General features: G+C 35.6%; 4 protein-coding genes across 5 annotated transcripts; all 4 read right to left on the reverse strand.

Moving 5' to 3' along the window:
• Positions 1–1287: 1287 nt before the first annotated feature.
• Positions 1288–4162, reverse strand: LOC110856072. 2 transcript variants are annotated; one of them, XM_035856767.1, is made up of 5 exons: positions 3590–4162; positions 3420–3500; positions 3176–3271; positions 2197–2362; positions 1288–1948 (listed from the first exon to the last, which is right to left on the reverse strand). In XM_035856767.1, the coding sequence occupies exons 1-5, from the start codon at positions 3650–3652 to the stop codon at positions 1860–1862; spliced, it is 495 nt and encodes a 164-aa protein (XP_035712660.1). In that variant the 5' UTR covers positions 3653–4162; the 3' UTR covers positions 1288–1859. The 2 variants fall into 2 exon arrangements, with proteins under 2 accessions (XP_035712660.1, XP_021960205.1); XM_022104513.2 differs by lacking the exon at positions 2197–2362 and having other exon boundaries at positions 3590–4142.
• Positions 4163–4692: 530 nt separating this feature from the next.
• LOC110856018 lies at positions 4693–6522 on the reverse strand. Its single transcript, XM_022104459.2, has 4 exons — positions 5912–6522; positions 5744–5830; positions 5131–5220; positions 4693–5056 (listed from the first exon to the last, which is right to left on the reverse strand). The coding sequence occupies exons 1-4, from the start codon at positions 5963–5965 to the stop codon at positions 4778–4780; spliced, it is 510 nt and encodes a 169-aa protein (XP_021960151.1). The 5' UTR covers positions 5966–6522; the 3' UTR covers positions 4693–4777.
• Positions 6523–6833: 311 nt separating this feature from the next.
• LOC110855914 (methionine--tRNA ligase, mitochondrial) lies at positions 6834–10594 on the reverse strand. Its single transcript, XM_022104331.2, has 8 exons — positions 10470–10594; positions 9880–10377; positions 9280–9511; positions 8947–9193; positions 8292–8503; positions 8035–8226; positions 7381–7614; positions 6834–7077 (listed from the first exon to the last, which is right to left on the reverse strand). Exons 2-8 carry the CDS (start codon positions 10354–10356, stop codon positions 6947–6949), a joined length of 1725 nt encoding a protein of 574 aa, XP_021960023.1. The 5' UTR covers positions 10357–10377; positions 10470–10594; the 3' UTR covers positions 6834–6946.
• Positions 10595–10971: 377 nt separating this feature from the next.
• LOC118437569 lies at positions 10972–14001 on the reverse strand. The gene is made up of 2 exons (XM_035856706.1): positions 13650–14001; positions 10972–11552 (listed from the first exon to the last, which is right to left on the reverse strand). The coding sequence occupies exons 1-2, from the start codon at positions 13952–13954 to the stop codon at positions 11090–11092; spliced, it is 768 nt and encodes a 255-aa protein (XP_035712599.1). The 5' UTR covers positions 13955–14001; the 3' UTR covers positions 10972–11089.
• Between the last annotated feature and the right edge of the window lie 773 nt (positions 14002–14774).

Here is a 14774-nt window from a genome sequence, read left to right on the forward strand (position 1 = left end):
TATGAAGTCAAAGACGAACAAAAACTCACCAGTGGGGTACCCATACCGATTTCTAAAAATTTATATATTCAGCTAAAATTTAGTGAGGAGTCAAAAAATAACTTAGGATTCGAATTTTGGAGGGTTAAACTTCGAAATTTTTATAGAAACAGCCTCCACTGTTCGTGGTATTTGGTACCAAGTAATACTACCAACTGACGTTAGTTAATGCAAAAATTAGTGAAAAATAGTATAACATTCTGACAAACATGGGTTTACTAATCAATCCTGGTTCGGGCTGAGCAAAGCTGTACTGATAGGTTTTTATTGATTGATTCGGCATCATCGATTGATTGGTAATTTGCATGCGTAGAGAGGGAGGGATGAACTAATTTTTTTACATGAATTGGATAAAAAAAGAATGATTAAAATTCTGTCGAACAAGACGAGATGTATGTAAATATTTCTATTGTGATTGTAATTAGATAGAAAAAAAAGAGAATGACACACACGGCGCGTCAGCATCTTCCGTCCCCCGCAGCTCGATTGTTAATTGTTGTGAAGAGACGTATTTATTGGTAGGACGGAAAACAATCGTATTTTTATGCAGATATGTAAATGTTTTGTGAATGTGGGTGGGTCAGAAAATTAGGGTTCGGTAAATGAGCTTCTGTTTCTGTTTTTTGGTAAAATTGGAACGAACGAAGTTGGAGAGAAAGAAGGCCGTTTCGGTTTAAAAAATCATGCGTGTTACGGGTGGAAATTTATGTATGATCTTTGATCTGAAATACATATGTACATAAATGTATTGATGTTAGTGGTCAAAAAATTAAGGTGGAAATGTAGCTTCTATTTATAAATATTTTTCTGTAAAATTGGAACACGAGGTAAGAAATCCGGTTGGCAAAATTGGGTTTAAAAAAGGCATGTGTGTTACGGGAGGAGAATCTGAAATCTAATCTTTTATTGGCTTCTTCTTTTCTGTCCGAGTTGATTGACAGCTTTTTTTTTGGGTGTGTGACATGACGTGACAATTAAGGACGACAATTTCGTTTAATATAAAAATATATGTACTTCTTTTTATTACAAAACAGAAAATTTTTCGTCTTAGCGTAGGACGGGATGACTCATCGTAAAAATCGACACATTTTTAATCATTTCTCTCCTCTGGGAATTTATTTTAAAATTCTGGGCGACAAATTTGCAGTCAGTGAGTTGATTAATGGAATGACGCCGAGTTTTTCAAGCCAGTTTCGACGAGTTCCAGTTTTTCTGAAGGCTTCTTAAACTTGGGATCTCCTCCTTCAAAAAGTGTCAAAATCTGGAGTGTACATTTTTTTTTAAATTGACTCTACAAATTTGTCGTCCAGAATTTTTAAATAAATTCCCAGAGGCGAGAAATGATTAAAAATGTGCTGATTTTGGTGATGAGTCGTACGTTAATAACTCTTTAAAAGCGTTACTGGTTAAGCGTAATAAATTAAAATTAGTCCAGTTCGTCCATAAGATGAGTATCCTATCCTATTAAATTCGTAATCCTACCTAATTAACACTAATTAATTAATTAGTTAATTAATTAGTGCTAATTAATTAATAATACTAATTAATTAATTAATTAAAGCCTCACGAACTAAATTGACAAGGGAGAGTTTGAATTCCTATTAATTTTTGCATCTCCATTCTGCTGATGGCGATGCGGGTGTCTTCTATGATTCCGACTGGAGGGTGGGAGCAGGCTTCTGTAATAGGCGAAAAGTAGGCCTACGAATACCGCCGCGGTGGAATTGACGACGATGAACCGGCCAATTTTGGCGGCTCGGTAGACCCCAAACTCGTCCCGGACTTGTGGCGTGGACCCAGCAATTCCCAGCATGGAAGCGTCATCCCAGGAAACCAGGGAGCCGGCGCATTCCCACAGGCGCAAGACAAGGACGAAGATGGCGCCCAGTTTTATGACGCCGGGAAGTTTCTGGGGATAGTAAAAGAAGGTAAGGGTAAATTGTGTAAATTAAATTTGCAGAGGTGGGAAAATAATTTGTGAAAATGGACAGGATTTTAGGCTCCGTTTTTGTGGGTTGGAACACCCACAAAAAGACGAAACTCTACGTCGAGAAGACAGAAATCATGCGAAAATACAGGTTTTTGCAAAGAAATTAACTTTTCATCGCTGGAAAAATACTTTATTTTTAGAAAATCGTGAAAACAATGCATTTTTACCCCGACAAAAAGTCAATTTCTTCAAAAATCCTGTATTGTCGTATGATTGCTGTATTCTCGATGCAGATTCTCGCCTTTTTGTGGGTGTAACAATTCCGGAAATCCGGGAGGCACGGGGGTCAAAATACCCTACATATTTTGACCCAGTATTTTCCCAACCTCTGAACTAAATTTTTGGGTAAATTAGGTAGCAGTTTTTCTCAAGTACTCCGATGGATAGCGCATCAAAATCTCCGATCGCACTCAAACTTTTTACACTAATTCTGTATGGGATGAAAAATATTACCCCAACCCCATTTTTCGAAATTTCAATTTTTGGCGAAATTATGGCAAATTTTCAATTTCGTTTTTTTGATTTTTTCTCTCAAATTGCGAATAAACCATTCATCAAAACTATATACTGTCCTATATCATTGTATTCCTATTTTCATTAGGATCTAATTTATGCATCAAAATTTTCCAATTTTTTGAAATTTGTAAAAAGAGTGCTAAATTCTGCTAAATTGATGATCAATTTGCGCAAAACGTTTTCATTTCCCGAGGTCAAATTTCTGAAAATAGATGCCTTTGACTTTGTAGAATAGGGTATAAAAAAATTGACATCGGGAATTGAAAACGTTTTTTAAACTTCAAATTTCAAAAAATCAGAAAACTTATAACAGGCTCTTACGTGGCGCATGTATAAAAAAATCTAGAAGCCTAAATGGCAGGAAATTAAGTGTCGTAAGCCAGTTACTTGAAAATTTGAAAAATAAAAATTATCCAATTTTGATTAAACTTGAATAGCATGCTCAAAATAATGTTTATTTGGTTTTAAAATTATTTAAATTTTAATCCCAAAAATTGGTTTGCGGGCGTACGGAATTACGCCACTGGGAGAGTTGAGCTGTCTCATCTACCCCATGACTTCGAATTTTAGTGAGTACTTGAGAAAAACTGAGCCTTAGGAAAAATTAGCAAATGAATTGAGCCAGCTTACCTTAAAAATTCCTTTAAACAAGAAGAAGGCAAGGATGAGGGAAAACGTGCAGTAGACTGACGCAAAAAAGGCAGAAATTACTTGGGGTCGTACCACCTGAAATAAATTGAAAATTGGAAATTTAGGGAACTTAAATATTCAGTAAATTATGAAGTTGTCGGAGCTGTAAGTAATTCTATTTAAAATCTACTAATTTAATTCTTAATAAAAATTAGTTAAAAAAATGAACGACTCCAAACCTTACCAAATTCCCATATTTGTTCCAATTATATCCGATAAGAATGACGGAAAATGATAAGTCCCAGAGTTTCAGGAGGGTATCAAACTATTCAGATTTTATTAAAACTCATGTAAAATTCGCATTCAATTTTCTGCACTTTTTCAATTTTCATGAAATTTCATAAAATTTCCTACCGTAAAAGCACAGGAACCAAATAGGACGGCAGACTCCAAACTGCAACACCTCGATTTAGCCATGCTTTTTTTGCCGATTATTATGTTTTGATTATTATTTTTTGATTATCACACCTTCACAATGAAATTATCTATTTCCACTTTTATTTCTATTATTGTTCACTAGCAGCAATTATTCTCAGTTTTGGAAACCCGTCTCAATTTGGTCGTCGTACGTAATCACGAAACAACTCCATCATTTGATGCGAAATGTAATTCACTTTACCTCAATTTTTATGAAAACTTTCGCTTCACAAAATCCCAGAAGCCGTATTTTATCTCATTTTTTCCCCACTTTTCTGCAATGAACCAAAGGCGAAGGAGAGACGAAGGGATTAAAATGATTAGAAAAATCTAGTGACACACTTTTACAAAGGTTGGTTTACTAACTAACTACCTACGTCGAGCAAGGTTTCGTTTCTTCGTTACTTGGTCAGAGATGCGAATATTCAAGTAAGAAGAAGGTGATCTTTGCGTTGTTGTGGGCACACTTACTTTTTTTACTGACTTGGTTTTAGTCGTTGGTTTGTTTGGGTGTGCATATGCATGCATATAGCGAAATCGAGGTAACAATCACTTTGACTTTGTGATCTGATGATGCACAAAGGATATTGTTGAATAGGAATATGTAAGCTTGCAAAAAAGAAGAATTATAATACGACTTTGCAGATTAACCCTGAAACGAGAATCACTGCCTGCAAGCAAAGCAAATGACAGGGTGAGAGATCGTAATCATAGGCTGCATATTTCATTCACACAAAAATCATGCCGTTTGTGGGATCAATTAAGCAATGGAGGTGATTATTTAATTGTTATAAATGCACAATTAACTTATTGAGTTTAAAATGGCAATTATTTTGACAATTTTGCACATTTCTGTTTTTAAGTTATAGTTTAAAATAACTTATTTTCCTAACGGACAAGCGTGAATCTTTGAAAAATCATGCTATTTGTGGGATTAATTAAGTATGTACTTAATTTGATGATTATTTAATTGCTTTATATGCGGTTAACTTATTGAGTTTAATTTAAAATGACAATTATTTTGATAACTTGCAACCTAATTTTTGAGATTTAGTCAAGTTATTTTTTTAATAATTTATTTTAAGAAATTTCTTGACATTAACAAGATTGATTTGTTCAAAATGTTTACACAACTGGGCGTGGTTTTCGATACCCAAAGACGGCGTGTCTCTCCTCCAACTCGAGTTTAATCCTGAGGTGGCGAACGTAAAATGCGAGGACGATCATGTAACCGATCGTGGCAAACGTGCGGACGACGAAGCGTCCAATTCGGGAAGATTCCAAGAGGCCGAAGGGGTCCTCCAGGGGAGGGATTGGGTACCACCAACACCACGTCGTGATAAATGCGATGATTTGGAGAATCAGGAAAATTCCAGCGGCGACCAGGATGATGCGAGTTTCCTCCTGGATAAATACATAATTAGAAATTGATGAGGTTTTGGAGATTTGGATAGTTAATTAGTTAGATGATTTCGTACGACTTCAATTCCTCGAAAAATGACGAATCCGAGCAAAATTGCGGCAACAATGTAGATTCCAATCATGACAAAGTACCAGGTCAGGTTAGGCTGTAAACAGAAAAGTTATCATTAAAATCCTAAAATGCTGGCCGACGAATTTCTAGAGAAGATCGTTGACAATTAAAAAAAAATGTACACTCCAGATTTTGACTATTTTTGAAGGAGATTTCAAGTTTAAGAAACCTTCAGAAAAATTCGAAGTAGGGCGTATTTTTCATCTCTGGAAATTTATTTTAAAATTCTGGACGACATTATATCAATGATTTATGGAATGGTGGAGAGTTTTTCGGTTGATTGTGATTCCGCCGTGGCGGTTTCGATGAGTTCCAATTTTTCTGAAGGCTTCTTAAACTTGAGATCTCTTCCTTCAAAAAGTGTCAAAATCTGGACTGGAAACATTTAAAGAAAATGGCAACTACCTTCTCTACAAATTTGTCGTCCAGAATTTTAAAATAAATGCCTACACCCGAGAAATAATTTGCTTAATGTGCAGATTTTAACGATTTTGGCCATGAGTCATCAACGTTAATGGAACCTTTAAAGTACAAATTTACAACAAATATTTACTAACATCATCATCCACGGGACCATACCACCACAATTTGTTGACGTGGATGATGTCGAAAATGAAGGTCCAAAAGAGAAAGAGTGCATCTGCCTGGAAATAAATAAGTTATTATAAATAAATACATAGTTATTATTCTGCAGTCGGAACTAATGAATAATTGACGCGACTTACAATGTGAACCGTGGCTGCAAAGTAGCACCCTCCCTTCAGCGTTGTAATACACATATTTTTTTTTTCAGGGGACAATTTTCAGGAAATTTTGACAAGATTATTCACATGAAAATGTTAGATTGTGATATGCAGGGTTGGATCATTAGAATGAAAATGGAACAAATAATCGTTCTCTCCAGTAGCTCCCTCGGATTCATAATAATATGAACACGGTTGGTGAGTTATTAGCATCTCATTTCCTGTTATGTGTCATTAAAGAAGAATGGCGTTTTAATCCATACGAATACGAGGAGGATAATGACACGGATTAAACTAATTGCTCGTATTGTATGTATCATGATGTCAACAAACTTTTAATTTTAAGCCTAATTTTACGCTGTAATTAATGCATCTGGAGTTTGGCACGGATTTGTTAGGATTTCCTTTACAAGGAGAGAGACATACAGTTTACATAGTTGGAAATCCATAATGCGTAAAAATTGGGATAAATTTAGTCAAACGAAGCGACTGTGTTTTTGTAGACTAGACCTCAGACAATGCTAATAAGATTGGAATGGAAATAATTATATAGGGATAGACGACTAGTCGCAAAAATCAACAAATTTTTCATCATTTATTGGCTCTGGGAATTTATTATAAAATTATGGACGACAAATTTGTAGAGCAGGGAATTGTCAATTTAAAAAAAATATATGTACACTCCAGATTTTGACACTTTTTGAAGGAGGAGATCTCAAATTTAAGAATCCTTCAGAAAAATTGGAATTCGTCGAAACTAGCTCAAAAACTCAACGCCATTCCATTAATCAACTCACTGACTAAAAATTTGTCCAGAATTTTAAAATAAATTCCCAGAGCCGAGAAATGATTAAAAAGTACTGATTTTGACAATGAGTCAGCCAGTCCTACGTTAACAAAATGATCATCTTGTGCCTGCAAAATTTATTGATTTATGAATCATAAAAATTATTCAGTCTGACTCATCAAATAAATTAAGGCTAAAAATATGACTAGATAAACAACTACCTAATTAACTTATAGTCTAATTCTTTTATAAAGCACGTTATGCACGGGGCCCAACGATCTGTCAGAAGCTTCTTGTTTCTCCCATATAAAGTTTTTTAAGGATGCCCAATTCCTCTCGGTGGGGGCGACGTTAAGGCGATCTGAAAGACAAAGAAAGCGTTAAACAAATGTGTAATTTGGAGAAATACACTGTTAGAAAACTGGTATTAAATCATTACTAATCGGAGTTTATATATGACTCTACCACCACCGGCACGGTAATAAGTCATTACCATTTAGCAATGTTGTGCTGCTGAAAAATTTACTTCTGAGAAACAAACTACTACCAATCGGGTAGGAAATTATTACCAAATCAATACCAGTACGGAGTAGATATCTGACTCTACCAGAATTTTAACAGTGTAGGATAGAAATAAATCATATTGATGTATGTATGTACATACCGAGTACACTAGAGGACAAATTAGGCATGACTGGAAATGTGAGGATGGAAGTAATTCTTAGCGTTTCAAAGACCAAGCTGAGCATGGACAATAGGACGGGGTCGGAGGGAGCCGTTTTCGCCAATGCCCATGGTTTTGTATCCTCCACGTACAGATTGGCTAAGCGGATGGTTGTCATTATGTGCTCGAGACCGCGATAGAAAATAAACTCGTTGTAACTCGTCTCCACCTTGTCTAAATAACAATTAGTAAAAATGGTTAGTAAACGTAGGACTCATCGCCAAAATTATCAAAGTCAGCACGTTTTTGATTATTTCTCGGCTCTGGGAATTTATCTTAAAATTCTGGATGACAAATTCGTAAGGCTGAGCAAGCAGTTGCCAATTAAAAAAAACATACACTCCAGACTTTTGAAAGAGATCTGAAGTTTTTAAGAAACCTTCAGAAAAATTGGAACTCATCGAATCTGGATAAAAAACTTACTGTAATTCTATTAATTAACTTGCGGACTACAAATTAGCTGTCCAGAATTTTAAAATAAATTTCCAGAGCAGAGAAATGATTAAAAATGTTTTGATTTTGACGATTTTGGTGACGAGTCCTACGTTAACTCGTTATTTTGACAGGATTGGAAAGTTTTTACTATCAATTTACCAGGCAGTGATTCTAACGATTCTTTAAGAGCAGTTCCGTGTTGACCGAGAGCATCTGGAAAATTTTGGTGGTCCCAGTCCGGCCATTTTTGCCCAGGATTTACCAACTTTCCGCTACAACGACTCAGTAAATTTCCAAATGTATCCGCTAATTCGGCGTTGAGCATTCGTCGCATTTTTTCCTCGGTGAAATCTGAGGTGCAAAAACATGACTAGGTTATCAACAAGTTTTTGCAAATAGATGGATGGACAACTAACTTGCATCGGATTGGGGAGTTCCTTCCCTCAAAAGGAAGTATCGGAGGCCATCGGTCCCATACGTTTTTCCCAGTTCGAACGGGTCGACTACATTTCCTAACGATTTCGACATCTTTTTTCCATCTATGGTCCAATGGGAGTGGCACAAAATTTCTTTCGGGGGCTCTAATCCGGCCGCCATTAAAAATGCGGGCCAATAAATGCCATGAAATCTGGGGAGGAAAAGTAATTATTGAAATTATTAACATTCATATCACTTGATAACTCATTAAAATTGTCAAAATCAGCATATTTTTAATCATCTCTCGGATCTGGGAACTTATATTAAAATTCTGGACGACAAATTTCCAGTCATCAAGTCAATTTATGGAAAGGCGATGAGTTTTTAAACCAGTTTCGATAAGTTCCAATTTTTCTGAAGACTTCTTCGAGTTGAAATTCACTCCTCAAAGACTGTAAAAATCTGGAGTGTATATTTTTAAAAAATTGGCAAAAACCTCTGCTCTACAAATTTGTCATTCAGAATTTTAAAATAAGTATATTCCCAGAGCTGAACAATGATTAAAAACGCGCAGATTTTGACTATTTTGACCATAAGTCATCGAATCCTATGTGAATTATTAATAAAAATTTAACTCTAATAGTTGCCCCTCACTTGATAATATCCTTGCCCACAACTTGTAACGTGGGTGGCCACTGATTTAATTTATCGGGATAGCCAGCAACCGTGAGATAATTCACGAGTGCGTCCAACCAGACGTAAATTACTTGAGTGTCATCCTTCGGGACGGGAATTCCCCAACTCAGCCGTGATTTTGGCCTGGACACGGAAAGATCTTCGAACCCCTCGTCAATCCAACGGAGCAATATGTCCGCAAATTTTTCCGGCTTGATGGGATTACCTGGATAAAATTTAATTCAGGAAATATTCAATTAGACCAAAGTTAATTAACCAAAATTCAGTTAATTATTAATCCGGTGCACATACAAGTTTTAATCCAATGGGAAACATCGGGTAGGAATTTAGTCAGCTTGAAAATGTAATTTTCTTCCTTCGTCCACTCGACGGGGTGACCACTTTCCTCGGAAACTTTGATTGTTCCCCCTTTCCCATCCACTTTCTCGATTAAATTCGACTCGGGAATGAAAGCCTCGTCCGCGATAGAATACCAGCCTTGATACTCGCTCTTGTAAATGTGACCCTGATCGTGTAACTTTTCCTAAAATACAAGATTTAAATATTTTAATGTACTTAGGACTCGTCGCCAAAATCAGCACATTTTCAATCATTTCTCCTCTTTGGGAATTTATCTTAAAATTCTGAACGACAAATTTGTAGTCAGTGAGTTGAATAGCGGTGAGTTTTTTAACCTAGTTTCAATCAGTTCCAATTTTTCTGAAGGCTGCTTAACCTTGAGATCTCCTCCTTCAAAAAGCGTCAAAATCTGGAGTGTACATTTCTAAAAAATTGACAATTCCCTCCTCTACAAATTCGTCGTCCAGAATTTTAAAATAAATTCCCAGAGCGAATAAATACTTAAAAATCTGCTAATTTCAACTTATCATTCATATTTATTTTACCACTCACCCAAAAATGTGACACCGCTTTGAAATGTCTGGGTTCCGTTGTTCTCACAAAATCTGTGCAATCAATACTAAACTGTTGTGTCATGTCTCTAAAGCTTTTTGAAACTTTGTCACAATGTAGGATCGTCTTTCCATCGGGGAGACCTTCCTTTTTTGCAGCCTTTTCAATTTTCATTCCATGCTCGTCCGTCCCAGTGGAGAAAATTGGAGGTAATCCACCCTCTCCTTCCGTTGGCCTCTGTAATTTCCGGTATCGATGATAAGTATCTGCAACAACGGAGGTGTACAAGTGACCAATGTGTGGTTGCGCGTTCACGTAGAAAATTGGTGTCGTGATGAAATGACCGGAAGAAGGAGGGGACGATGGGGGCGGTGGTGGTGGTGGGGGCGATGTTGTGAATTTGCATACTAGGAAATTTGACAGAGGGGAAAATCTTTGACGAAAATGATGTCGAAATTTGACGACTTGAAGAACCATCTCTTTTGTTGTAAAAAGGTGCTGTAAAAAAATTAAAATGAAAGTAATTAGTATTTAGCACTAAATTGACTATCATTTGACCCTAATTAATATTTAAGTAATTGTAAACTTACCGAAATAATTAGATAAAAATTACTAAAATTCCGGTAAATTTATTATTTTCCATTCACCAACACATGAAGAGTTTGGAACCGCTCAGAGAACTCAAAAAAATCTCATCGTACTCGCAATCTGTTACACCTTCAGTCCATGAAATGTAATGCGATTTCCATGCAAAATTCTTAATGGCATCGTAATTGCACATTTTTTACATTTCTTTAGTAATTCAGGTAATTCACCAAAAATTAGGTCAAATTTTGGTTTGTTGAGCATGTTGTTCTTCTATGAAACTAAAGTACATGTGAATTTAATAAAATTGATAACAAATATTTAGCATTATTTCCGGTTTTGTGTATTTGCATATTTATTGCTTATAATCACGATTGGTAATTAATTACACGTTTTGTGACATTTATTTACTTAGTCATTAGTAATAAATAAGTACATTACTTAAAATTTAGTCGAGTTTTGCACGTTTTTTACCCGTTTTAAAACCTCTATGAAACTGAAGTGCATGCAAATTGAATGAAATCAATGACAAATATCTTAGCATTATTTCCGGTTTTGCATATTTGCATATTTTTTGCTTATCATCATCACTGCTTATCAATCATCATCATTATCCTGACAAAATTTACTCTTCATCGCTACTATTGCCATCATCCCCACCCGGATTTTCATACGGGATCAAATCTCTCTTAAATTGAAACATGTCCTTAATCACGGTGACCCTTTTCTTGCCCGGGAGCGGGACCACGGTCGGGTTCCACCGCAGAGAAGGAGGCACCCCGTCCACGTAGCCGTCAATGTGGACACTCAGCTTCTTAAAGTGCTGGCCCCCCTGGAGGAAATAGTTTGCGAAGAATTTCTTGGCGAAGGCCCACGCCACTTGGCCGTCCGTGTTGATGTGCTCGTTAAAATAGGCCCGGTTCATGATGCACTTGTGGAAATAGTGGGAGAGGAAGTGGTCAATTTGGGTTTCGACGTATTCCGAGGTGAACCTGTAGGCCAACGCGTTCACTCGAATCGTCAGACCCCACACGGAATGGGGGCGGATAAGGTCGGCTTCCACGATGTAGCCGATTTGCTTCTCTCCGCTGAAAATGGAGAGGAAAAAATTATTGTTATTTTTGTAAAATTTGATTTTAATTTTGCAAAATTTTGGGTTTATTGCGTTTTAGGGAATCTAAATATTTTTGTAAAAATTAATGTCACCCTGTAAATAATTCAGGAATAGGGACAACTTTGATGACAATTTTTCCCAAAAATTTTCAAAAAAGCACGAAAATTACAAATAACGTCATTTCTTTTGAAAGTTTGATTTAGCTGGTATAAAATTATAGGTCTAACTTTTTGCACCTTTTCCTTTTGAAAATTTTGAAAAAATTTTGAAAGGACAGAGATATGAGCTTTATTCTATTTTTGAAATAATCCCAAGTTTTGGGTCGGGTTTTAAGAAAAATAGCGTCCCACGACTTTAAAGTTTGATTGAGATGGTATTAAAAAATGGAATTCGGTAAATTTTGATAAAAATTTTGATAACTTTTGAACGGGTAGAGATACCGAGTTCATTTTTCTTAGGTGAAGGAAAAGTAACCATAAAGTGATCATGTTAAAAGATCACCATGGTTACGGCGAAGCCTAGGTATGCATTCAGCTGCAACTTTGAGAAACTCCCACTGAGATTTCTCCCCAACCGTTCGTTGTACGGAAAACATGTTGAAACAAAATAGTTAGAGAATTCGGTTTTACAGTGACATTTTTCTTATTTTTCCAAAATTCCAATTCCTTCAGGTGGAAAGTCCGATGCCTAAATTTTCAAATCTATTTCTTGGCACCAAGGAAATGTTTCCGACGGGGGCTTGCCATTTTTACTATTCTCCTGGATAATACGCACATTTTAAGCCTTTATTAGACTTAATCGGATGAAAACTCATGGAATTAGAGCGTTTTGAAATATTGTCATTAAGCAACCTATTTACGTGGTGTTAGGTTACTGGTTGCTAACGTATGCTAATAATGTCAGGTTTATTTTTTATTAGCATTACTATTTCAACATATGTAACATTCCTTAAAATTCTGAAAAATTAAGCATTGATCAAATTCCATGAAATACAATAATAATAACTAATAATAATAATAAATAACTAATCCACCCACTCGGGATTAAATTAGTATGCCACGCATCCACCCATAGGAAAGTTCACAACGTTTAAGAATTGATATTATGATTTTATACATTTAAGTTCACACTTCACTAAAAATAATTAAATAAATACATTTAAAAAAACAAACTTAGGTGAAGGACGCGCTTAAAATATTAAAACAAGAAGCATTACAAAATGTTACAATATCGTTTAATATTTAGTAACTTTTCTTCACCGGGGGCCCAACTAACAGAAAAAATACTTTCAGGCATTTTGTGTAAACGAAATACGTAATTTTTATATAATAAACTTGCTAGATTTGAATTATTATCTTTCAATAAATAGTGACTTTGCACATTTGGTATAGAGAAAATTTGCCCACATTCTGACTCATTTTAATTCCTGAAACAGGTAGACTTTTCGTTTTAATTGGTTAAACAAGTCGCTCTTTTAGTTGCATTTAGTGTTACTTATCGCTGTGAAAATGAAATAGGTAGTTGGGCCCACGGTGAAGTAAAAGTTACTAAATGTTAAACGATATTGTAAAATTTTGTAATGCTTCTTGTTTTAATATTTTAAGCGCGTCCTTCACCTAAGTTTGTTTTTTTAAATGTATTTATATCTTTTAAATAATCCTAATTTCTGGGTTGATTTTTAAGCAAAAAATCCCAACGGACATAATTCTTAAAGTAATAGCTTAGGAAGTGGTCACTTTTATTATTATTTTTTTAAAATATTTTCTCTCTCACCGCCATACCTGTTAAAAAATTTAGCTTTCATTTAAAACTCAGTCATCCTGATTTCTGACTGGAAATTTTCATTCGCATTCAGTCATTCTCATTCAAACTCATTTCATTTCACTTCATCGGACTTCATTTCTTACTTCGCCCATGTATTAAGCATAGGGTAAAAAATGAAGGAGTGAAAAATCCTTTCATTCACAGTCATTCATCCAAAATGAAGGAATCCTTCAGTCATTTTGAGGAATTTCATTTTCATTCATTATCATAATCAGTCAAATGAATGAAAGTGAACAGGTATGCTTACCGCAAAAAGTAGTAGACTTCATCATGCAAATTTTCCACAATTTTATACGCCGCATAAGCATCCCCGATTTCGACGCCGATTTGATAATAATTTAAGACCCAATTATGTGCCTCGAAAGGGTTGAAAGCATTCTTCTTAAAACTCCATTCTCTCCCGTCTTCGGGCAACTGGAGGCGTTGATTCCTCCCAATTCTTTGCCGCCTGGTCTTATTTCTCGCCTCAAATTTCAAAGCTCTCACCGTTTTCGAAACAATTTTGGCATCCTGTTTCGAAACACAGCCGGAAAGTTGCACCTCGATTTTCATCTCGCTCTTAAAACGGGTGATAAACTCGATCAAATGTTCTCGCGTGGTGACGTCTAAGAAATTAATTAATAATTAATTAATTAAGGTATGACTTGATGGCTCATTATGGTCAAAATCAGCACATTTTTAATCATTTCTCTCCTCTGGGAACTTATTTTAAAATTCTGAACGACAAATTTGCAGTCGGTGAGTTGATTAATGGAATGGCGTCGAGTTTTTTGAGCCAGTTTCGACGAGTTCGAATTTATCTGAAGGCTTCTTAACCTTGGGTCTCCTCCTTCAAAAAGTGTTATCTGGAGTGTATATTTTCAAAAAAAAATTGTGAACGCCCTGCTCTACAAATTAGTCGTCCAGAATTTTAAAATAAATTCTCAGAGGTGAGAAATGATTAAAAATGTGCTAATTTTGACGATAAGTAGGGACAATTGAGAACACCGTTTCAGAAATATACGCTCCAGATTTTGATACTTTTTGAAGGAGGAAATTTCAAGTTTAAGAAGCCTCCAGAAAAATTGGAATTCGTCAAAACTGGCTCAAAAAACTCGCCACCATTCCATTAATCAACTCACTGACTTCAAATTTATCGTCAGATAAATTCCCAGATCGGAGAAATAATTAAAAATATGCTAATTTTTTTGACGAGTCATCGAGTCCAACGTTAAGTAATTATTTCTCAATTATAATTTAGTACTGTTAGTAAACGACTGCGCATACGTCCTCCTGCTGCAAATATGCTTATCTAAAATGAGCTGGAGTAACTTCCCCGTAAACTTTTCCGGATTAGCTTTCTCCTCATCCAGCCTGTTTAGTATCTCTTCGA

Source organism: Folsomia candida, unplaced genomic scaffold, assembly GCF_002217175.1.
Source record: "Folsomia candida strain VU population unplaced genomic scaffold, ASM221717v1 Fcan01_Sc014, whole genome shotgun sequence".
In the NCBI taxonomy this organism is placed as follows: domain Eukaryota; kingdom Metazoa; phylum Arthropoda; class Collembola; order Entomobryomorpha; family Isotomidae; genus Folsomia; species Folsomia candida.

Excerpts from the sequence above, each read along its gene's own strand:
- LOC110855914 (XM_022104331.2), bottom strand. The coding sequence starts at position 10,356 with ATGGTTCTTCAAGTCGTCAAATTTCGACATCATTTTCGTCAAAGATTT. Across the intron at positions 8,504-8,946 it reads GTGGGCAAGGATATTATCAA|ATTTCATGGCATTTATTGGC; the intron begins GTGAGGGGCAAC and ends TTTCCTCCCCAG. Across the intron at positions 7,615-8,034 it reads ATCGTTAGAATCACTGCCTG|ACAAGGTGGAGACGAGTTAC; the intron begins GTAAATTGATAG and ends ATTGTTATTTAG.
- LOC110856072 (XM_022104513.2), bottom strand. The coding sequence starts at position 3,652 with ATGGCTAAATCGAGGTGTTGCAGTTTGGAGTCTGCCGTCCTATTTGGT. Across the intron at positions 3,501-3,589 it reads TTGGTTCCTGTGCTTTTACG|TTTGATACCCTCCTGAAACT; the intron begins GTAGGAAATTTT and ends AAATCTGAATAG. Across the intron at positions 3,272-3,419 it reads GGAACAAATATGGGAATTTG|GTGGTACGACCCCAAGTAAT; the intron begins GTAAGGTTTGGA and ends AATTTATTTCAG.
- LOC110856018 (XM_022104459.2), bottom strand. The coding sequence starts at position 5,965 with ATGTGTATTACAACGCTGAAGGGAGGGTGCTACTTTGCAGCCACGGTT. Across the intron at positions 5,831-5,911 it reads TTGCAGCCACGGTTCACATT|GCAGATGCACTCTTTCTCTT; the intron begins GTAAGTCGCGTC and ends ATTTATTTCCAG. Across the intron at positions 5,057-5,130 it reads TTTTTCGAGGAATTGAAGTC|GAGGAAACTCGCATCATCCT; the intron begins GTACGAAATCAT and ends GTATTTATCCAG.
- LOC118437569 (XM_035856706.1), bottom strand. The coding sequence starts at position 13,954 with ATGAAAATCGAGGTGCAACTTTCCGGCTGTGTTTCGAAACAGGATGCC. Across the intron at positions 11,553-13,649 it reads GAAGTCTACTACTTTTTGCG|CGGAGAGAAGCAAATCGGCT; the intron begins GTAAGCATACCT and ends CTCCATTTTCAG.